This window comes from Entelurus aequoreus, linkage group LG09 (genome assembly GCF_033978785.1).
Source record: "Entelurus aequoreus isolate RoL-2023_Sb linkage group LG09, RoL_Eaeq_v1.1, whole genome shotgun sequence".
NCBI lineage: Eukaryota > Metazoa > Chordata > Actinopteri > Syngnathiformes > Syngnathidae > Entelurus > Entelurus aequoreus.
Window position 1 is genome coordinate 81,984,835 of NC_084739.1, and position 24,342 is coordinate 82,009,176.

The following is a 24,342-nucleotide window of genomic DNA, read 5'->3' on the forward strand; positions in this document are numbered from 1 at the left end:
GTACAATCTGTGGAATGTTTCTGAGGCCCACTTAAAAGGTGCCGACACCCATGATAGCATCATCAGTGGTCATGCGCACGCTCCTTCGAAAAAGCCCTCCGGCATTCGGATTAACACGCGCATTTCTCTGCTGTAGAAGATGCATGTAGGAGATGTATTCGCCAGACATGATCACACGTTTTGATCAATGTTTTCATCTATGGAGCATTGACCTGCTTTCTGTCTTCTTTAATGACTTTCTATTTGTTTTCTTTGCACCAGAAACCCCAAGGCCACGGTGCAGAGGACCAACAAGAAGGTGAACAATGACCCCACGCTGCGCATCCAGAACCTTTCCATTCTCATCCGGCAGGTCAAAGCCTACTATCAGGTAAGAACAATTTGCACCCCATTGCAGTTGTTGTTGATGCTGGGAGATGCTTTATTGGAATGCAGCTGGGAGAACTTTATTACGGTCAGGCTTTCCCACACTTCACTGACCCATTTCCTCGGGGGCTGTGCTAAGGCTGCATAAAGGTCACTAACTTATCAAGCTAAATGCTAGCGTTCATCCAAAGAAGCGCATGGAGACCGAGTGTGTTTGATGCTGTTTTTTGTGTTATCAAGGCGCAATGATGTTGCAAAACATGACCTCATGTGCACAACGTAGTCACAGGAAGTACGTTCCTGATTTGTTCACTATAGCAATTAAGAAAGGACTCCCAAACATCCTGTTAGTGCCTACCAGATCTCTTTAATTACACATTAAGCCCACAATAGATCCCCAAGGCTAAACAGCCAACAAATGAGTCACTGGGTGATTTAAAGTACTACAAGAGTGACTTTATATGCTTAAATACGTTTCATTCAATCCCGGGCTCCGGATCTTCCTGTGTGTAGTTTGTATGTTCTACCCGTGACTGCGTGGGTTCCCTCCGGGTACTCCGGCTTCCTCCCACCTCCAAAGACATGCACCTGGGGATAGGCCCCTCCCACCTCCAAAGACATGCACCTGGGGATAGGCCCCTCCCACCTCCAAAGACATGCACCTGGGGATAGGTTGATTGGCAACACTAAATGGGCCCTAGTGTGTGAATGTGAGTGTGAATGTTGTCTGTCTATCTGTGTTGGCCCTGGGATGAGTTGGCGACTTGTCCAGGGTGTACCCCGCCTTCCGCCCGAATGCAGCTGAGATAGGCTCCAGCACCCCCCGCGACCCCGAAAGAGCAGGCGCTAGAAAATGGATGGATAGGATGTATCCATTAAACCATATCGAATTGTATTTACGATCCGCAAAATATGTGAAAACACTGTTTAAACATCACAAAATGTCACAAATTCAGTCAGCCATTTTGAATATTCCGCTCTGAATACCGTATTTTTCGGACTATAAGTCGCTCCGGAGTACCGGGTATACATCGCACCGGCCGAAAATACACAATAAAGAAGGAAAAAAACATATATACGTCACACTGGAGTATAAGTCGCATTTTTGGGGGAAATTTATTTCATAAAATCCAACACCAAGAATAGACATTTGAAAGGCAATTTAAAATAAATAAAGAATAGTGAACAACAGGCTGAATAAGTGTACGTCATATGACGCACAAATAACCAACTGAGAACGTGCCTGGTATGTTAACGCAACACATCATGGCAAGAGTCATTCAAATAACTATAACATATTGAACATGCTATACGTTTACCAAATAATTTGTCACTCCCGATCGCTAAATCCAATGAAATCTTCCTCCCCGGTGTCGCCTCTGGTATGCGCCCCGCTAGCGTCCTTTCTTTCTGTTGCTCGATTGCCGTTCTCTGCTGCATATTTCACTACGTCCAGCTTGTAATCTGCAGTATAAGATTTCCTTTTTGGTGCCATTTTAGTACAACCCTTCTCAGTTTTTATAAGTTACCGCCATTGTTGATGTGATCTATTTTAATAGCTCCGGCAGTAGCGTATAGCATATAGCAGTTAGCCTACCATGACCCACAATGCACTTCTGCCATGACCCTCACCCCGCCGAATTCTTATTGGTTGGCGTGTGAGTGACGATTGCTGACGTGTGTGTGACGATTGCGGACATTTTCTTTGTCTCTTACGTGAATGAGATAAATAATATTATTTGATATTCTACGGTAATGTGTTAATAATTTCACACATAAGTCGCTCCGGAGTATAAGTCGCACCCCTGGCCAAACTATGGAAAAAACTGCGACTTATAGTCCGAAAAATACGGTACCTTCGGCTATTTTGATGTGGTGTTTATCATTCACAATTCTTATGTAAGACATGAACAGGTATGCTTGGATTTTTATGCATTCAAAATAGTAAATAGCTAACAATTGAATCAATGGATCGAGGGTCCTCTGTTGCGCTCATTATACGCTCTAAAAAACATCTCGAAAGCGCTAACAATACTCCATTCACATGCTGTGACCTGAAAATTAACGAAATATGAGCGATATTGTTATTATAAGCGCCGACGCAGACAGACTATTTTAACAGCGCGTTGATAGCACTGACTTAAAGGCCTACTGAAATGAAATTGTTTTATTTAAACGGGGATAGCAGATCTATTCTATGTGTCATACTTGATCATTTCGCGATATTGCCATATTTTTGCTGAAAGGATTTAGTATAGAACAACGACGATAAAGATTGCAACTTTTGGTATCTGATAAAAAAAAGGCTTGCACCTACCGGAAGTAGCGTGACGTAGTCAGTTGAACATATACGCAAAGTTCCCTATTGTTTACAATGATGGCCGCATGAAGTGAGAGAGATTCGGACCGAGAAAGCGACAATTTCCCCATTAATTTGAGCGAGGATGAAGAAAGATTTGTGGATGAGTAAAGTGCAAGTGAAGGACTAGTGGGGAGTTGAAGCTATTCAGATAGGGAAGATGCTGTGAGAGCCGGGGGTGACCTGATATTCAGCTGGGAATGACTAAAACAGTAAATAAACACAAGACATATATATACTCTATTAGCCACAACACAACCAGGCTTATATTTAATATGCCACAAATTAATCCCACATAAAAACACCTAGGTGTTTGTTATGCTAGCTCCTAGCTACTAGCTACTGGCTCGAGCTAGTTATAGCTCGAGCGGGTAATATGGACGGGATCCCGTATATATAACCTGCCAATACAATTCAAACACCTGCACAACACACACACTCACTCAGCCCAAAGAACCGTTCACCTAACCTAGTGGTTCTCAAACTTTTTTTGTCATCCCCCACTTTGGACAAGGGGGAGTTTTCAAGCCCCACCTGCCCTCATCGCCCCAACACAACGCTAATGCCAAGCTTAACATTTTCAAATTTATTGAACATCAAGTAACATCAAGTTGTATACATTCAAACTCAATAACATAAAATAACACCAAGTTCAATAATAAATCAAATAACTGTGCAGCTGTGGTATAACTTGCATCAAGTTCAATAATAAATCAAATAACTTGCATCAAGTTCAACAATAAATCAGATAACTTGCATCAAGTTCAATAATAAATCAAATAACTTGCATCAAGTTCAATAATAAATAAAACAAAAGTGTTATAACTTGCATCAAGTTCAATAATAAATCAAATAACTTGCATCAAGTTCAACAATAAATCAGATAACTTGCATCAAGTTCAATAATAAATCAAATAACTTGCATCAAGTTCAATAATAAATAAAACAAAAGTGTTATAACTTGCATCAAGTTCAATAATAAATCAAATAACTTGCATCAAGTTCAATAATAAATCAAATAACTTGCATCAAGTTCAACAATAAATCAAATAACTTGCATCAAGTTCAATAATAAATAAAACAAAAGTGTTATAACTTGCATCAAGTTCAATAATAAATCAAATAACTTGCATCAAGTTCAATAATAAATAAAACAAAAGTGTTATGACTTGCATCAAGTTCAATAATAAATCAAATAACTTGCATCAAGTTCAATAATAAATAAAACAAAAGTGTTATAACTTGCATCAAGTTCAATAATAAATCAAATAAAAGTGTTATAATTTGCTTCAAGTTCAATAATAAATCAAATAACTTGATGCATAATAATAAATAAAATAAAAGTGCCACTTTGCAATCTTTGCAAAAAAAAAGGAGGAGCTATGCATTTAGGCAAGACAGTGCAAGTGAACAGGGGCGCCGCTAGGGATTTTGGGCCCCATGAAAAGAATCTTTACAGGGCCCCCAACACAGCGGCAACATTTTTTAAAGCTATTTTACATACAATTATGCATTTTAATGGTATTCTGAATACAATGGAATTAATTTTGAGTCATTTATTTGCTGCACCACTGATTCTTGAGACTGTAGTAAAATGTATTATATTTTGTATTATATTATTATTATTATTATTATTATTATTATTATTTCAACACACACAACTGCTCACCTCCTTCCTCATGTGGGGGCACTGGGGCTGATTCAGGGGCAGGGGGACTTGGGGGCTGATTCAGGGGCAGGGGGACTTGGGGGCTGATTCAGGGGCAGGGGGACTTGGGGGCTGATTCAGGGGCAGGGGGACTTGGGGGCTGATTCAGAGGCAGGGGGACTTGGGGGCTGATTCAGGGGCAGGGGGACTTGGGGGCTGACAGACAGCTGCTGCTGCACTTGACTCTGTTCAGAATGAGGCATCATTTTGACAGAGGGGAGATCAACTATTATTGAATAAGAACAGCTTGATAAATGTTTGACTGGATTGATTATTTAACTAATATAGCAGTAAAATGTAAAAATCCAGAGTTTTCTTGAGCTAACATGGTGAGAAAAGTGAGCTAGCTTATTACCACAGACAGGGACAAAGTTAATATGCATAACTTTCCACCACAACTAACAAACCCACCTTTTTTGGGAAATATTGGGTGACATATTGTCGACCCTTCAACTCCTTCTCCTCTCTTATTTTATTTTCCTTTCTTTTTTGGCTGCCTGATTTTTGAGGCATACTGCTGTCTCCTCTGCTTTGCCCGCTGTGGCGCTGTCTGTCTGGGACAAATCGTCGGTGCTCTACCTGCAGCTGATCCAGTCGGACTGAACCATTTTACGTAAATAGAGGGGGGAAGGGAGGGCCCTGCATGTGTTGATGCTTCCAAAACAAATAAAGGTATTGTTACCAGGACATGGAAAATAAAACATGTGTGATTATATGTTAGTTAATAACTTAGTGTCATTATTTTTTCTGTATTATAATTTCATCATCATTAGGGGCCTCTCTGGGCCCCCCTCCATCATGGGCCCCTAGAATCCGTCTCCTTTACCCTCCCTTTTCGGCGCCCCTGCAAGTGAACATGAGTTTTACAGTACTCCAGCATTAGTGGCTGCAATGAGCCTGTTTTGCACTGCACAGCTTTTTAAATGGGGGTTGCAGGCTTGACACTGTCCCTGTTAAAACCTCATTGAGTTCGGGGCTGAGCTGGCTTGACGCGAGTGCTTCCCGGTGAATGACACACAGTGTGTCCAATGCGCATTTGGCACAACCCTCTTTATTAGAGCCTGCAGCCCGTTTCTTTACCCTGCCATGGTCTGTGCGCCATCAGAGCAAAAGCCCACACAGTTTTCCCATTTAAGGTTGTGTTCTTTGAGGAAACTGTCCATTATCTCGAACAGCTCAGCAGTGGCTCTATTTTTTATGTATTTGCAAAACAGCAAATCCTCGCACAGTGACTCGCCATTCACAGAGCTTCCGCTTAGCCCCGCCCCCATTAGTTACTGTTGCTATGTCTGTCAAACTTGCGCTCCTACCTAGAAATTTTAAGTCTACAGGAAAAATAAGTAATTTACATTTATTTATATAGCGGATTCCACAGACAGAATCACAAAGTGATTTACAGTGTGTATAGAAAATGAAAGCATAGTAAAAAAAAAAATCTAAGAATATAATAAAAAAAGTAAAGTGAAATTTCCTCCCGTTCCTCGCGCCCCACCTGTCATGTCTCTATTCCCCACCAGTGGGGCGCGCCCCACACTTTGAGAAACGCTGACCTAACCCAAGGTTCATAAAGCTTACATATTTAACCATATTTACGTACATGACACGCACGTACGGGCAAGCAATCAAATGTTTGGAAGCGCGCGGGTGGGACCTGATATTCAGCTGGAAATGACTACAACAGTAAATAAACACAAGACATATATATACTCTATTAGCCACAACACAACCAGGCTTATATTTAATATGCCACAAATTAATCCCGCATAACAAACACCCAGGTGTTTGTTATGCTAGCTCCTAGCTACTAGCTCGAGCTAGTTATAGCAAGCGATCAAATGTTTGGAAGCGTACTCACGGTATCGCGTCTGCGTCTGTTAACGAAGTCAAAGTACTCCTGGTAAGAGTCTCTGTTGTCCGAGTTCTTCGATCTTGACTGCATCTTTCGGGAATGTAAACAATGAAACACCGACTGTGTTGTGTTGCTGACTTCCCTCGCAAAATACTCCGCTTCGCACCGACTTTCTTCTTTGCTTGCTCAGCTTCTTTCTCCATAAGGCAATGAACAAATTGCAACAGATTCACCAACACAGATGTCCAGAATACTGTGGAATAATGAGATGAAAACAGCTATTTCGTATTTGCTTCAATGGGGAAGCCATACCTGTGTTCTACCGGCTACGTCACGCGCATACGTCATCCTCAAAGGCGTTTTGAACCGGAAGTTCCCCGGGAAATTTAAAATGTCACTTTATAAGTTAACCCGGCCGTATTGGCATGTGTTGCAATGTTAAGATTTCATCATTGATATATAAACTATCAGACTGTGGTCGGTAGTAGTGGCTTTCAGTAGGCCTTTAATGCTATCTTTCGCTGCTATTGTTGACACACTGAGCCAACGGCTGGTTCTGCTTCATCTCAAACTTGCTCAAAGTAAATTCTAGGTTATAATTAATGCATCTTTCACCTGGTAGTAGACACATGTAGCCATGGACCCACAGGCTAGTCGATTTTCACATCCCCGAGATGGCGAAAAAGACCCCTTTTTAACCTTTAGTGAGGATTGCGATTAATTCTTCATCTAAAATGGATTATGTTAGCATCCCATTGGTTGGCATCCCACCGAGAGTGAAAAATATTACAGTAAGTGTTTGTTTTATTATGGTCTATTATGGTTAGTTTGTATTGTTTAGCAGCGAGCAATGCTGCGGATTAAAAATTATAAGGTCCTGGATGATCATTTTTCCAAAAGTAATCGTTGCTTGCTCTCATAAAGTCTGCTTGATTAGAATTGTTGTTGACAGGGAATCTCCGAGAGATCGATACTATTTTGATCATTCCTATTTATTCTCAAACTTTGGAAGTATTTTGGTGTCATAAATCAGATATATATGATAATAGCTTAAATTTAGAGGCAACTTGTTTTTCCACTCTACTGGTACTTTAATGTTATCTGTCTATATGTTTTGGCCCTGCGATGAGGTGGCAACTTGTCCAGGGTGTATCCCGCCTTCTGCCCGAATGCAGCTGAGATAGGCTCCAGCGACCCCAAAAGGGACAAGCGGTAGAAAATGGATGGATGGATGGATGTAAGGCTGAAACGACGCGTCGACGTCATCAGTTACGTAAATACGTCGACGCCGTTTTTGTGCGTCGACGCGTCGCATATTTACGTCACACTACCGTCATGGCAGGGCGCAAAGCAGACTGTGCGAGCGAGGGGGAAAAAATCACGCCAAAAGTGGTCAAAAGTGCGGGAGTATTTCAATACACGGCCTAATAATGTTGTTGTATGCACACTGTGTCGAGCGTAAATGGCCTATCATAGCAGCACAACGGCTATGAACCAACATTTGAAAAGAAAACCATCAACTAGTCAATCGTCCGCGCGAGTATACGTTGTCATCATTACACAAAAACATGAATGTGTCATTTGTATCTGCTAGGGGTGTAACGGTACGTGTTTTGTATTGAACCGTTTCGGTACGGGGCTTTCGGTCCGGTACGGGGGTGTACCGAACGAGTTTCTAAGCTAAAGCTAACTTTAGCTGCTAAAGTGTTAACAAGCTGCTTCGCTCCTTCTGCGGCTGTCTCTGTCTCAGCACGCAGCATTGTCCCACCCACACAACCATCTGATTGGTACACACGCAACATTGTCCCACCCACACAACCATCTGATTGGTACACACAAAGCGTTATAGAAAGCGTCATCAGCCAATCAGCAGTGTGTATTCAGAGCGCATGTAGTCAGCGTGGAGCAGATAGGTGTTTAGCAGGTGAGCATCAGGCAGCGGACTCTCCCCAAATGATAATAAACACCTCCCAGTCAACTACTAGTAACATCACTATGAGCTAGGGATGGGCGATACCACACTTTTAGGATTCGATACGATACCGATACTTTATCTTGCCTTTTCATCGATACCGATACCATTAATTTCTTATTGGCAATTTTTGTCAGTCAAAAATATTATTACTATTGTTATTATTTAAGACAAATCACAAGACAAATACAGACCATTTATACCACATTTATTATGGTCAATATACAATAAAAGTAAAATTAAAATAAATATCATAAATGATAAATAAATGATAAATGGGCTATACTTGTATAGCGCTTTTCTACCTTCAAGGTACTCAAAGCGCTTTGACAGTATTTCCACATTCACCCATTCACACACACATTCACACACTGATGGCGGGAGCTGCCATGCAAGGCGCTAACCAGCACCCATCAGGAGCAAGGGTGAAGTGTCTTGCCCAAGGACACAACAGACGTAACTAGGATGGTAGAAGGCGGGGATTGAACCCCAGTAACCAGCAACCCTCCGATTGCTGGCACAGCCACTCTACCAACTTCGCCACGCTGTATTATATATAATAATAATTATATATAATAATAATTAGATATTAGGGCTTTCCAATTAACTGTCAAATCCGAATCGCAAGAAGCTGCAGTTATTTTTTAAAGTTTGTGATATAATTAGCAATTAATGAAATATGAAATAGGCTAATGTTTTCGAAATGTAAGAAATCATGTCACAGATTAAAACCAAAATCACATTCAATCATATATTTCAAGATTTTCTTGGAAATAAATAAAACTGTAATGCAAAGATGAAGAATCTCCAAAATGTATCTCTTTCTTATCTTGTTTTAAATACTCAAGCAATTTTCAACTAACAGTAAATTCCCCTGTGTGGAAATTATTTGAATTTAGGATAATCATTTAAACAAAAATATTCAGTAAACATTACTAAAAAAAACAAAAAACAATGCCTGTTTTAAGTCAACAATTGGACAACACTGGATATGCCTGCATGGCTGCATCGCTGTCGGCTGGCTGTGTGTGTGTGTGTGTGTGTGTGTGTGTGTGTGTGTGTGTGTGTGTGTGTGTGTGTGTGTGTGTGTGTGTGTGTGTGTGTGTGTGTGTGTGTGTGTGTGTGTGTGTGTGTGTGTGTGTGTGTGTGTGTGTGTGTGTGTGTGTGTGTGTGTTGCACGTTGACGACGCTCATTGGCTGTCTCCTGTCACGTGACTGGGCCAGCTCTATACTCTGCCAGGTACAGGTGTGTCCCAGCACATAGTAAGTTAAGTAAGTCATCAAAAACATCTGAAAGTGATGCTTGCACCCCCCACACGCCGTTTTTTGGTTTATATCGATACTTTTTTCAGAAAAGTGATGCCAAATGAGTAGCGTGTGAGTATCGATATATCGATACCACAGGATCGATACGCACATCCCTACTATGAGCCCGTTGACCTTCTAGGAATATAAACTGGAGCTCAGCTCACTCGCAGTCCTGGCTTGAGGTGAAGGCTACCGGTAATTAGCTCTCAGTTCCAGCCACATCGACCCCTTCTGAGCGCCTATTTTCAGCTGCTGGGAATATTGTAAACAAGAAAAGAAGCAGAGCATGTAGACATGCTAACCTTTCTTCATTACAACTGTTAGTCACTCACTGGAATGAGTAGAATTGGTTATTGTGTACTGTGTTGGACTGGATGTTTATTTTGCACATTTTAAAAGCAATACTTAATGTTTACAGTGCTCCAGAATATTTAGATTGGCACTTTTTTGTATTGGATGTTTATCTTTATTTTTGCACATTTTAGCAAATAAGCAATACTTTCACTTTTGTTGAAATGTTTACACTGTTGTTACAGAATATTTCGTTTTGCACTTTTTTGTATTGGATGTTTATCTTTATTTTTGCACATTTTAAAGCAAAATAAGCAATACTTTTACTTTTGAAATGCTTATACTATTGCAGAATATTACGATTTGCACTGGATGTTTACTTTTATATTTGCACATTAAAAAGCAAATAAGCTACTTTTAATTTAAGTTCTTAAGTTCTTAAGTTTTTAATGTTGTCAATGTTGACTGAGTGGCCATACTTCCTTTTTTTTGTAAATAAAAGCCATGCCTTTTGAAAAAACTGGCCTACATTTATTTTTTCATCTTCATTTTGAATAAAAAAATAATCGGTAAAAGGAAAAATAATCTATAGATGAATCGAAAAAATAATCTATAGATTAATCGAAAAAAATAATCTATAGATTAATCGATAGAAAAATAATCGTTAGCTGCAGCCTTGGATGGATGGTACTTTAAGTCCCCAGAAAGCAAAGTATTAAGAAGTCCAAAGAAATCCAAAAACAAAGACGCCTTTAAAGCGTGTCCTGTTGTATTTTCTTGTTTTATAGTGCTAAGTGCGGATATGTTCACCAAATAAAGTGTAGCTAGCAGTCATCCAATCAAAACTTGTATCTTCAGCGCATGAATCATCTTCACGTTTCTAGGGTCTATGAGGGAATGAATTAAGGTCTCTGTTAAACTCTGAAAAGTCCAAACACAGCTAAAATTTTTTAAACTACAACCATAAATTTAAAAAAAGGGAACCTGACACCTCAACCTTTTTTCTACTTTCTAAAAATTGACTTCCGAAGGTTTTGGGACAATGCATGCAAAAATGCTACTTTTAAGCAAACGGGCCCTGGAATGATGCTGCGTGGCGTGTGATCCTTATTATTTCATGAAACCAGTGGAAAGGATTCACGTAAAAGCAGACAAGAATGTAGCAGAGCCGGCTGGGGCGGCCTATTGCGCGCCCCCGGGGAAAGCCAAAACCGAGGCCACTAAATTAAAAAGGGGCCCTGCGTATATTTGGACTGCCCGGGCGAAAAGATGAAACCAAACATGACTCTGTAAACTTGCGGAGGCGGAAAAGGGCATATTTTCGTGATCTGACATCTGTTGTAACGTGATCACTTCAACTTATGTCAAATCTAGACACTGAAACCTTCCTGCACAGTCTGCTATTACAGAGCCTTAAATGAGAAGGAGATCAGGGGCTATAAATCTTGTACAATTGTTTTATTCTGCAGGAGACTGAGGGCAACAATGGAGCAGAATGTGGAGTATGATAAGGTAGCATTTGGGCTAGATGATACGGCTAGAAATGACCACTATATAAATGTTTTGTATCTATGGACCTATGGAAAATAAGGACCAGGAGAAAAATATATTAAATGTAAACATTTTTATTTCAAATGTTACCTTCCTCTGATTATAATCCCCTCAGATATCAAGGCAAAAAGATAAGGAAATGTCAACACAAGCATGAAAAACACGATTCTAAAATCACATTGAACACTAAACAATAACCTCGTAATACAAAGGTGCAAAAATAAGGGATACATACCAAATACTTAATAAAGTGTAACAAAATAGAGCAAAGTATGAAATGTAAATATAGAGAAACCTGAGAAGAACTATTTTATACAGGTTTAGTGCCAGAAAGGTAACACCTGTGCTCTCAAGGTGGTGTGGTATTAACGACAATTCCTTCGCTCTTTGCAGCACTCGTTTTTACTTTGTCTTTTCACTCCATGCAAACAATCAACCGCGAGACAACAACATGGCGCAACCAAAGTTGATATTTGATACAGTTACCCAATTAGCTGTTAGTGTGTCACGTCCACTGATCAGTGATCACTTTCTGCGTTGCTCAGTTAGTTACCAGACAACGAGTGCCTTTGTTCATGCAACATCTGGTTTCTCCCAGCATAGAATAAAAATACATTATCCATTGTTTTATCTAACACATTTTTTATTAATATCGATTATGTTTCTACCACGATATACACTCAAAGTTCGATATACCCGGTCCTATATAACGCAACATTCTATGTAACACAATCGTGCCACGTCAATCGCATTGTTTTTCACCAAATTGACGCGTATTCACAAATTTACTGTCATGACCTGTCCCTCCCGGTCATGTCCTGTGTTGGTTTACTCCACGCAACATTGCTACACTTACACTTTCATGTTGTTTGCCGTTGGCGAACCTTTGAGTTCTAGTTAGCTTCACGCTAGGCTAATGCCCTGTATATTTTGGTGCCTCGTACTGGAATCAAACAAGCATTCTTACCTGCAAGCTTCTTCTCGACGTCCTTTGCATCCTGGGAGACACGACCTTCGCAGACATGCGACCAGATCGTAACACTTACACAGTAAATCTTTACAAAAGTCTCCAAAAGGAAGGAATTAAAAAAAAAAAAAAAACATTTTAAAAAGTAACTAAATACCAACCCAGTGATGTCCAAACTTACTGGTGTATAGTGCGCGCCCTATTCTTTGATGTGGTAGCAAAATCCACCATTCACACCACGTCACATGGGGACACTATCCAACAAGCAGGTTTAGGCTGCCAACCTACACTGCTTACATTTTTCCAAAATTAATAGGTAAAAAATTAGCATTTCTACGATGTCTGGAGTAACACAATCGGTATTTTATGGACCCTAACGACCGCTTTATATCGAACTTTTAAGTGTATATTGATTTTGTTTTATCGGCCATATCTTGGTAGCATCCCCAGCCAAGGCACATCAAAAGGGAACTGAACTTGGACTCCTGGTCGCACCTGATCCAAAGTACCAAGCGGTGGAAAAGGGCCATAATATAAACCCAGAAACAGATTTCTGGACGTATTGTCCCTGCGTCCTTAGAAACTGTCTGGTGCATAAACATACGAGTACAACATGTTTTTTTATGGGAGCAAAGGGGTAGAGCTGAGGTATGCAGTAAGTGAAGGGGGAGGGTTAGGGACAAAAGTGTCTAAGGAAGTGCCTGATGGTTAAGAAGGGGTCAATGAATCAATTTTCCCTTGACAACAGAATTCAATCAGGGCCAGACAATCTTTCCAGAGACTAGTTGCATTTCTGGACATTTGCTTCAATGACAAGGTGGACCCTGACTTAGTCCCAATCAAAGGTTATGGTCTAAATTGAATTGAAAAAGTCCTAAACAAGATCAGGAGGCCCCAAAAAGCACCAGAGCATGCAAAGCCTGAGTGGGCTGAGAATGCTGAGCGATACAGTAAATAGCAAACCTGTTAAGGCCATTAGCTTTTCAGAGCAGACTGCATCCGTCTGCGTCCATGCGGCTCTGGAAATGCGAAACCCATAAGTGACGAAGAACACCACAGGGAAGAAGAGCTGGGTTTATTTAAGCCTGTTTTTTTGTGAAGAACTGGAGACACCGACTTTAGAGCAACACTGCGTCCACTTGGAAGTCTACTTTTTCACTTCCTGTAGATGGACGGGCATAATTGCTTAAATTTGAATGACGTCACGTCCGGCTCATTGAATATGCGTGGTGGTCGAGCAGCGTCTGTTCTCAATGGGTACCATTGAGCCTTTCTCGAAGAAAAATGCCCTATGCTTGTGTTGTTTTCGGCTGTACTAACCGTTCAAAATGCGAAAAGGATAAACGTTTCTTTACAGTTCCTCGAGAATTAATCAAAAGGGGCGGAGTGTGAAATTTTACGGAAGACGACGACAAAAATAGCACGAACTTCAATACAAGGGAGCAAAGTCGAAGAACCACAACTTTGTAGTGACCACTCCATTAAAGGCCTACTGAAATGACTTTTTTAAATTTAAACGGGGATAGCAGATCTATTCTATGTGTCATACTTGATCATTTCGCGATATTGCCATATTTTTGCTGAAAGGATTTAGTATAGAACAACGACGATAAAGATCGCAACTTTTGGTATCTGATAAAAAAAAGGTTTGCCCCTACCGGAAGTAGCGTGACGTAGTCAGTTGAACATATACGCAAAGTTCCCTATTGTTTACAATGATGGCCGCATGAAGTGAGAGAGATTCGGACAGAGAAAGCGACAATTTCCCCATTAATTTGAGCGAGGATGAAAGATTTGTGGATGAGTAAAGTGCAAGTGAAGGACTAGTGGGGAGTTGAAGCTATTCAGATAGGGAAGATGCTGTGAGAGCCGGGGGTGACCTGATATTCAGCTGGGAATGACTACAACAGTAAATAAACACAAGACATATATATACTCTATTAGCCACAACACAATCAGGCTTATATTTAACATGCCACAAATTAATCCTGCATAAAAACACCTGCGTGTTTGTTACGCTAGCTCCTAGCTCCTCTGCTAGCTCCTAGCTCCATAGAACACGCCAATACAATTCAAACACCTGATCAACACACACAATCACTCAGCCCAAAAGACCGTTCACCTAACCCAAGGTTCATAAAGCTTATATATTTTTAAAAAGTTACGTACGTGACGCGCACATACGGTCAAGTTATCAAATGTTTAGCAGCCAAGGCTGCATACTCACGGTACCTGATATTCAGCTGGGAATGACTACAACAGTAAATAAACACAAGACATATATATACTCTATTAGCCACAACACAACCAGGCTTATATTTAATATGCCACAAATTAATCCTGCATAATACCTGCGTGTTTGTTATGCTAGCTCCTAGCTCCTCTGCTAGCTCCTAGCTCCATAGAACACGCCAATACAATTCAAACACCTGATCAACAAACACAATCACTCAGCCCAAAAGACCGTTCACCTAACCCAAGGTTCATAAAGCTTATATATTTTTAAAAAGTTACGTACATACGCAAAAAAAAGTTGCGCACATACGGTCAAGCGATCAAATGTTTAGAAGCCAAAGCTGCATACTCACAGTAGCACGTCTGCGTCTTTGTCATCCAAATCAAAGTAATCCTGGTAAGAGTCTGTGTTGTCCCAGTTCTCTACAGGCGTCTTTGTATCGAACTCAAAAGTCCTCCTGGTTAGAGTCTCTGTTATCCGAGTTCTTCCATCTTGACTGCATCTTTCGGGAATGTAAACAAAGAAGCGCCGGCTGTGTACTGTTGTGGCTGACTACGTTCGAAAAATACGTCCATTTCGCACCAACAACTTTCTTCTTTGCTTGCTCAGCTTCCTTCTCCATAATGCAATGAACATGATTGAAACAGATTCACGAACACAGATGTCCAGAATACTGTGGAATTATGAAATGAAAACAGAGCTTTTTCGTATTGGCTTCAATGTGGAAGGCATACCCGTGTTCGCCGGTCTACGTCACGCACATACGTCATCCTCAGAGGCGTTTCGAACCGGAAGTTTAGCGGCAAATTTAAAATGTCACTTTATAAGTTAACCCGGCCGTATTGGCATGTGTTATAATGTTAAGATTTCATCATTGATATATAAACTATCAGACTGCGTGGTCGGTAGTAGTGGCTTTCAGTAGGCCTTTAACGGTTTGTTTGATATGTTTCTAATATACTTTACTCGTTGTATATCCCTTTGAAGTATTATCTTGATATTATTTGTATTAACATTTTTAACAAACATAATCCAGAAAGTTAGCCAATGATACTTTGTCAGGAAAGGCACTTATACGTACACAAATGTGTCAGAGTACATATGACAACAGGAAAAAAATCAAATATGGTGATGATTCAGTAATTGTTAGTTTGTTCAATGGATATGCAGTCACGGGTGTCCAGCTGTCGGGTGCTAGTTTGTTTACCTGGACGCGTCCTTGCAAGACGCTAAGTTAAAATGATGCATATTTATCCAGGAGAGTCTTGATACCAATTTTCCTTGACCCAGCCACACACAAAGAAGGTCCAGGCATCCATGCTTTTCCAAGTTTTCATCTGTATAGTCGTGTAGAATGACATCGGAGAACAAGATAGTTCGACATGTCTGGGAGCTCCACCGACGGATAATCCTTGATATCACTCAACAAATCTATTTTAGAAAAGTATAGTGATCTATTCCGTTGCATAGTTTGAGTTTTTGCTTGTATCTACTTTCTTCAGGAAGATTTAGGTTCCTTGCGTACTCCGATAGATAGAGCAGCCGTCTTGGCTTGGTTGACCGCCACTGTTTTTCACTTCCGGGAACATGTGACGTTAACAGTACAAGCAATAGACCGAAGCCCCCAGTAACAGAGCCCTGTTCTGGGTCTACAACTACTGGCATCTTTCTACCAAACAGCCAGATCGTGGATTCTTTAGCATTCCAAACCGTACTACGTACACCAAACTTTACCACGTGACAGCTAAAGTGTCTTCAAGTCCCTGGGGTGTCCTAGGGGCTGCACACACCAGGAGGGGGTTTAACCTGTAGGTGGTCTCTGTGAAGCTGAGTTTGCAGACACGAGTGATGGTCAAACACTCGATCCATGAGACGACCAGAGAGGATTAGCGACACAGCACAGACAGACAAGGCCGGCTGTTTGCTTGCATTGTTAAACTCTAACAACTCCATTAGATTAACCAAACATAGGTGTTAAATAAACCAACACTTTGTCAATTTACTTAAGCAGACTGACTCGTAGGATTATTATTAAGACGCCTCCGGTTAGAAGTCTCCTATTATGCAAAATTTACTTTTTAATCAATCAATCAATCAATCAATCAATCAATCAATGTTTATTTATATAGCCCTAAATCACAAGTGTCTCAAAGGGCTGATCGAGTCCTAACAGTAGAATGTGTCCCAAGACTGCGGTATAGTGCAGTTAGTTTTCTTGTAGTCAGATGATGCTCTGTGTCACAGATATCATGTTGGATTTCATCTTGCCCCCAGTGAACCGCAGCTCCACAATGCTGGTGGCAGTCGTGCAGCCCCACTTTGTGACACTACCACCATTGAGTCCCTATGCTGTAAGGATGTAATGATTATCGGTATTAATGATAAACCGCTGTAAAATTCCTCAGTTAGTTTTACTCAGTGATTCTCAAACTGTGGTACGTGTACCACTAGTGGTACGCAGGCTCCATCTAGTGGTACGCGAAAGAATCACTTTATCAAATTAGATTAATTTATTTGATTAATTATTTAAGTACAGTGTTTTATTTTCTTATATTCAATCAGTGTTACTGTTCAAACTGTGTGTAATGTTTCACTAGCCAAAAATATGAAATATAATTGTTAAATAAAACCTCTGTCTTGTTTTAATGAATACTTAGACCTTCTAGGCTACTGTGTTTTAAAGGCCTACTGAAATGAAATTTTCTTATTTAAACGGGGACAGCAGATCCATTCTATGTGTCATACTTGATCATTTCGCGATATTGCCATATTTTTGCTGAAAGGATTTAGTAGAGAACATCGACGATAAAGTTCACAACTTTGGGTCGCTGATAAAAAAAGCCTTGCCTGTACCGGAAGTAGCGTGACGTCACAGGTTGAAAGGCTCCTCACATTTCCCCATTGTTTACACCAGCAGCGAGAGCGATTCGGACCGAGAAAGCGACGATTACCCCATTAATTTGAGCGAGGATGAAAGATTCGTGGATGAGGAACGTGAGAGTGAAGGACTAGAGTGCAGTGCAGGACGTATCTTTTTTCGCTCTGACCGTAACTTAGGTACAAGGGCTCATTAGAATCCACACTTTCTCCTTTTTCTATTGTGGATCACGGATTTGTATTTTAAACCACCTCGGATACTATATCCTCTTGAAAATGAGAGTCGAGAACGCGAAATGGACATTCTCAGTGACTTTTATCTCCACGACAATACATCGGTGAAGCACTTTAGCTACGGAGCTAACGTGATAGCATCAGGCTTAACTGCAGATAGAAACAAAATAAATAAACCCCTGACTGGAAGGATAGACAGAAGATCAACAATACTATTAAACCCTGGACCTGTAACTACACGGTTAATGCTTTCCAGCCTGGCGAAGCTTAACAATGCTGTTGCTAATGATGCCATTGAAGCTAACTTAGCTACGGGACCTCACAGAGCTATGCTAAAAACATTAGCTATCCACCTACGCCAGCCCTCATCTGCTCATCAACACCCGTGCTCACATGCGTTCCAGCGATCGACGGCGCGACGAAGGACTTCACCCGATCATCGATGCGGTCGGCGGCTAGCGTCGGATAGCGCGTCTGCTATCCAACTCAAAGTCCTCCTGGTTGTGTTGCTGCAGCCAGCCGCTAATACACCGATCCCACCTACAGATTTCTTCTTTGCAGTCTCCATTGTTCATTAAACAAATTGCAAAAGATTCACCAACACAGATGTCCAGAATACTGTGGAATTTTGCGATGAAAACAGAGCTGTTTGTATTGTGATACAATGTGTCCCAATACTTCCGCTTCAACCATTGACGTCACGGCAAACGTCATCATATCTAGACGTTTTCAACCGGAAGTTTCCCGGGAAATTTAAAATGTCACTTTTTAAGTTAACCCGGCCGTATTGGCATGTGTTGCAATGTTAAGATTTCATCATTGATATATAAACTATCAGACTGCATGGTCGGTAGTAGTGGCTTTCAGTAGGCCTTTAATGTTGGTCATTATGGTGGTACTTGGAGAGCCAAGTGTTTTCTGAGGTGGTACTTGGTGAAAAAAGTTTGAGAACCATTTGTTTTACTGTTTTAAATTTTAATTATCATTAACAACCCTGATTGATTACCACACTTTGCGAGCTGGCTACTAACGCACTAACCACTATCTCGCAACTATCTCACTAATTTATAACTGGCAACTTGTGTGCCAATCGTTAGCCGGAAACTAGAACGTTAATCGCCAACTGGCAACTAGCGGCAATCGCTAGCTGGCAATTAGCGCGCCAATTAGCGCGCCAATTGCTAGTTTTCCTGAATGCTAATTATAAACTTGTAAAAACGTATTGCTGTCAGAGCAAATAAGCTATTCAAATGTTCACATTGAACTTAAAGGCTCTGCTCTCTTTGGACAGAGTGATAAATATGCAGTCCTATACACGGACGATCCTGCGACAGGAAAAGAACCCACGTGACGACACATAAACCGGAAGTGAAACACAGTGTTTTGCCTTTATCATTAAGAAACACAACCTTTGGGACGGTATAGCTCGGTTGGTAGAGCGGCCGTGCCAGCAACTTGAGGGTTGCAGGTTCGATCCCCGCTTCCGCCATCCTAGTCACTGCCGTTGTGTCCTTGGGCAAGACACTTTACCCACCTGCTCCCAGTGCCACCCACACTGGTTTAAATGTAACTTAGATATTGGGTTTCACAATGTAAAGCGCTTTGAGTCACTTGAGAAAAAGCGCTATATAAATGTAATTCACTTCACTTCACTTCACTTACAAATTAAAACTATAGAAATAAACACTTAGAGGGGGTTATATTAGGATTTTTTTTTCTCCATTAAAAACACGTCTACATAACATGGTGGTTCTTTGTTCACAATGTTGCATAAATAATGTTTTACATAGCCGTCAAGCCAATTTTTGCCTCCCTTTCCAAACAAGCCGTTTTGAGAGGTATAGTTGTTAGATGCTAATCAACCGCCTTTCACCATGCCCCTTCATGCTGAATGAACCATCGTCCCCTCCGGCAGCCATGTTTTGTAGTTTTCTTGCTTTTATTTTGCACCTTAAGGACATTGGTGACCGCCACCAGCCATTTGTTTTGAGTGACTTTTTCCACAACACAACATCACAGATGATCTAGCGAGACCAGGGGGCTCACCGGGTTGTCGGTGTACGCTGGCTAAGGTTAAACTTCTACACAGTCTGTATCTCTCCAATGCTAGATCCTGGACGTATACATGCTTTTCTATTCTAAGGGACAAGCGGTAGAAAATGGATGAATCATGATAATAATTTATCTGTGTGAAGTTGGCCCCACCGCCTCTTGCAAAACTTTGAAATAGTCTCATTCGTTTGTGCTGGTTTGTGCTGGTTTGTGCTGATTTGTGCCGTTGAAATGATTGTTTGTGCTGTTTTCGTTTCTGAGTTATTAAAGTTTCTTTAATACGTCAATCAAAGTTCATCCGCCCCCCATTTGTCCAAATTAAATCAAAATAATCTAATTTGTTCGTGCTACGATTGTGCTGGTTTGTGTCGTTTAATTACTCATTGGGCTGTTTTTGTTTTTGAGACATTAAATATTACAATTTCCGTAAGTGACGTCACCAGCCCCCCTGTTTTCTCAAAATATGCCAAATTTGTAGGGCTGTGAATCTTTAGGCACCACACGATTCCATTAGATTCTTGTGGGTATCAATAACGGTTTTTCAATCATTTCAATTTTTAATACTGTAATACTAACCGTCAGGAGTTTTACAGCGTTTATCGTTACTACCGTTGTAGTACGAACGCCCGCAGTTGCTTAAACCGATGCAAAAGACGGACCGCTTTTGTGATTTGTAACAACACGTACATATGGCGATTATCATGGCTGGATAAGATGCCAACTTCATTTTCATGTATCGTCCGGTTAATTGACTTATTGTATATCAGCCCAGTGTCTGTTTATTTATTATTATTTAAAAATAAAGCTTGGTTAAAATATTTCCATAAGTGCATAAGTACATTTTGAAAATCAACAAAACGGTGATAACTGTGATTACCGTGATAATGTTGGTCACGGTAACCAGGATATGAAATGATCATTACATTCCTCCAAAATGTATTTTCCCACTCAATCTATCAGGCATTCTACTAATATCCTTCCCCCAAGTTGAAGAAAGATGCAGGTGTCTAGCCCTTTAAGTGTTCCCTGATGCATGCAATAACAAGCTGACCTCAGTTCTTACAAAGATCCTCTGTTAACGACAAAAAAAAGTGTTCCTTCACATTCCCCGACACAGCCCTCTGCAACATACTGTAGCTCTGCATGGATGTTTAGCACTAAAATTACAGCCCTGTGGTTGCAGCTTTTTGCCTCAAGTGGTTATTTTCATACACTGGAATTATTTTCCACTGGAATTATTTTTTTACTGGAACTCGGTCAACACATACATACATATTGCTATCAAGTCTGGAATTTCCCGCTCTCTTTTTTGCCACAAGCACATCAGTTTATTAGGGCATGCGCCAAATGTGCCTTATCATGCGCACTCACATGCTCGCTCCTTTTTAATGTCCTGTTGATGATGCGGGACCTAGCCTCAGAGAGTATGGTAGCTAAACATCACGTGAAGGAAGGGAATTGGTTCCAGGAGAGATTTGGATTGATGAGGCTGACGCAAGAAGTATACTTGACTTGTCAATGTGATTAAGTAAAGCACCAGTACAGTACTCAGTGGCGTGCATTTCACACCTAGGCCTTCAGTCACTACGTTTCCATGTACTCAATTAGTCAGATTTCTCAAATAGTTAGCTTTTCTGTATTTTCACAGCTACATGTGAAGTCCCAGTATCTCTAATGCAGTGGTTCCCTACCTTGTTGGAGGTACCGAACCCCACCAGTTTCATATGCGCATTCACCCAACCCCTTCTTTAGTGGAAAATATTTTTTTATTTTTTTCAAATTCCAGACAAAGTTATATGTTTTTGGTAACACTTTAGTATGGGGAACATATTCTAAGTAACAAAGACTTAATTTAGAGTTTTTTGGACACTAGGGGAACATATTCTAAGTAACAAAGACTTAACTTAGAGTTATTTGGTTAGGGTTAGGGTTAGGGTCAGGGTCAGAGGGTTAGGGTTATAATAAGGCCTTATTAATAAGGCATTAATAAGTACTTAATAATGACTAGTTAAGAGCCAACATGTTACTAATTTGCATGTTAATAAGCAACTAATTAATGGTGAATATGTTCCCCATACTAAAGTGTTACCATGTTTTTTTACTGGTGCACAAAATGAACCATGCATGAACATCACCTTGTTCAAAGAACAAATGACACACCTGCAAATCAGTCTGACTTCTGCTGTTGTCGTATCCGTAATACGCCGATAGGGAGAAGTGTTTATTTACTCAATGAGTCGGGTGTGTCCTGACCTCCGCCGAATCCCTGAGCCCGACTCACCGAACCCCTAGGGTTCGATCGAACGCAGGTTAAGAACCACTGCTCTAATGCGTCTATTGGTCATACGCCGTGTGCCTCTCGTATACTGGGGGGAGCTTATTTCATTTTAGTGCAGGTAAATGTATTGCTTTTCCGGTTGACTAAAACAAGGCATCTGCGGCTCCTTACAAGTAAACAGCCTAGTTTTGCTGTACCTGATGTCCGCTGTAATATTGGCACTGATGACAAATATTACGTCTCTAAAGGCAATAATCATGTTAAATAGCAGACAGCATCAAGAAATGATCATAGATTGTGCCACGAACATGACGTTACCATCAAGAATGTCTCGAAGCGGATGCAGGTTCAAAGAAAAGAAAGACTTTTTCAAAAAAAAATTCGGACGGAGAATCATGAAAACAAAACTTTTAAATGTCTCAGAGTTAATTCAAAAGACTCTGCGGATTGATGAAAGGAGTTTTAAATCCGAAGGAAAAGACTGTTGTGCTACAGTTCCAGATGTTCCAGATAAAGGTTGCTATTGTTCTGGACTATCTTGCCAGTTGTGTGTAATACAGAGTTATTGCTAATCAGTTTGGAGTGCACAAATGCAGCGTGAAGAGGTGTGTGTACGCTTTCATTTCATTCGTATTTCGTTCGTTAGTCCGAATCAAGCCAACATTCTCTATTTCCTTAGCTACCTTCATAAATAAATCGCCGTTTCTTTTTTCCTCGCATGGATGCACTTCAAAATGTTCTGTTCTTTTCATTTGTGAAGCAAATAAACGGTCGTCTCTTCATTCTAATTGTTGCTTATGTTTTTTTTAAATAGTTAAGGCTCACGGGTTATATCCCGCGCGTCAAAACTGGCGTATGCGCGATACGAAGGGTCCCCTTTCGACAGCCTGCACCCACTCCAGAGATCTAGTTTTCAATGGCATAATCTGGTTGTGTTAGTCCGAACACGATCGGATTAAGGTGTTTCCATGGCTTTTGGATGCTTATTTAGAGGCAAATCATTAGAGAAATCGGACTAATTTAGTGCATGGACACCTACATACTGATGTCCTACGTAGTCTGACTTGAATAAATACCTCTCATAATACCATCATTTATGTCACCACATGACCACGGCTGGATAAATACTATACAGAAACACACGTGCACACTATTGGGCATTAAATCGCCTCAATAGTGTAGAAAACGGGCTATTTTCCGGTGCATTTTAAAATCAATAAGCCCGCATTAGCAATTAAAACATATCTCTACGTGGTACTATCAAAATTCAACTAAGTGTAAAAAGATATCAAACGTGAAAAAAATAAATAAATAAAATACTTGAACTTACATTTCGCAGCACCAATCGAAAGCCGGAAGCCAGGGATACTGCTCATACTTGCTTGATTGGACATTTTACCGGTTGGCCAAACTTGTCTCACGAGATTGAGCTTCTCTTGAAATGTCCTTCTTGAAAATGGCCTTGCAAGCATATTTCTGCAACCTAATCAATGTTTTGCTCTTATTTGGCCTTTGTGGGTTTAAAAAAGCACCTATATATAAGATTTCTCTGCTAGCCGAGTGTGGCTCGTTGCGATTGAATACTCACTTTTGAGTCCCAAGTGAGTATTCAATCACAGCAGGCGTTAATGTCACGTTCCATGGTTCAACATGTGGTCACCTAGGAAGGCCAAGTGTCATCAAAACACCATCTGATTGGCTATCGCATCTGTCTATCAACTGTATGTTAAACTACACTGCACAGACCGCCGCATTGTGGATTCAGAAGGCATCCAGTAGATATCACACAGCGCTGGCAACAGGCTTGCTGAATTCTGATGGAATAAAAGCTCTAATGTAAAAACCAGGGCCTAATGCAGGGGTCGGCAACATTTACCACTCAAAGAGCCATTTTGACCCGTTTCACAAATTACAGAAAACAATGGGAGCCACAAAACTCTTTTGAAATTTAAAATGAAATAACACTGCATACAAAGTTTTGTGCTATGTATAAACCAGGGGTCTCAGACACGCGGCCCGCACCTTAATATGAAAATGTAATGTTAGTGCGGCCCGCCAGTTTTATATGAATGGCGCTTGACAGCGTCATACTTATCAACCCTCCCGATTTTTCTGGGAGACTCCCGAATTTTAGGGCAATTATCCTCTCGAGTGTCTGCTGATTTTCACCCAAACAACAATAATAAGGGTGTGCCGTGATGTCACAGCATTTAATGCCCTCTACAACATGTACAAACAGCGTGCCAGCCCAGTCACATGTTGTATGCAGCTTTAGAAGACACACATGAGTGACT

At 40.7% G+C, this 24,342-nt stretch overlaps 2 protein-coding genes across 7 annotated transcripts in view; both read left to right on the top strand.

The window, feature by feature from the left end:
* camk2g2 (calcium/calmodulin-dependent protein kinase (CaM kinase) II gamma 2) overlaps window positions 1–17,779 on the top strand; it is a 201,675-nt gene extending 183,896 nt beyond the window's left edge. Inside the window, exon 21 of the transcript XR_009827376.1 lies at window positions 17,483–17,779. The gene's annotated coding sequence lies outside the window, so the exon portion shown is untranslated. The remainder of the gene's footprint in view (window positions 1–17,482) is intronic.
* Window positions 1–24,342, top strand: part of LOC133657812 (girdin-like) — a 400,246-nt gene that overhangs the window by 32,161 nt on the left and 343,743 nt on the right. For all 6 annotated transcript variants that reach the window (XM_062059584.1, XM_062059583.1, XM_062059578.1 and 3 more), the window contains exon 3: window positions 262–370. In XM_062059584.1, the coding sequence (XP_061915568.1) occupies window positions 262–370 (109 nt within the window). The remainder of the gene's footprint in view (window positions 1–261; window positions 371–24,342) is intronic.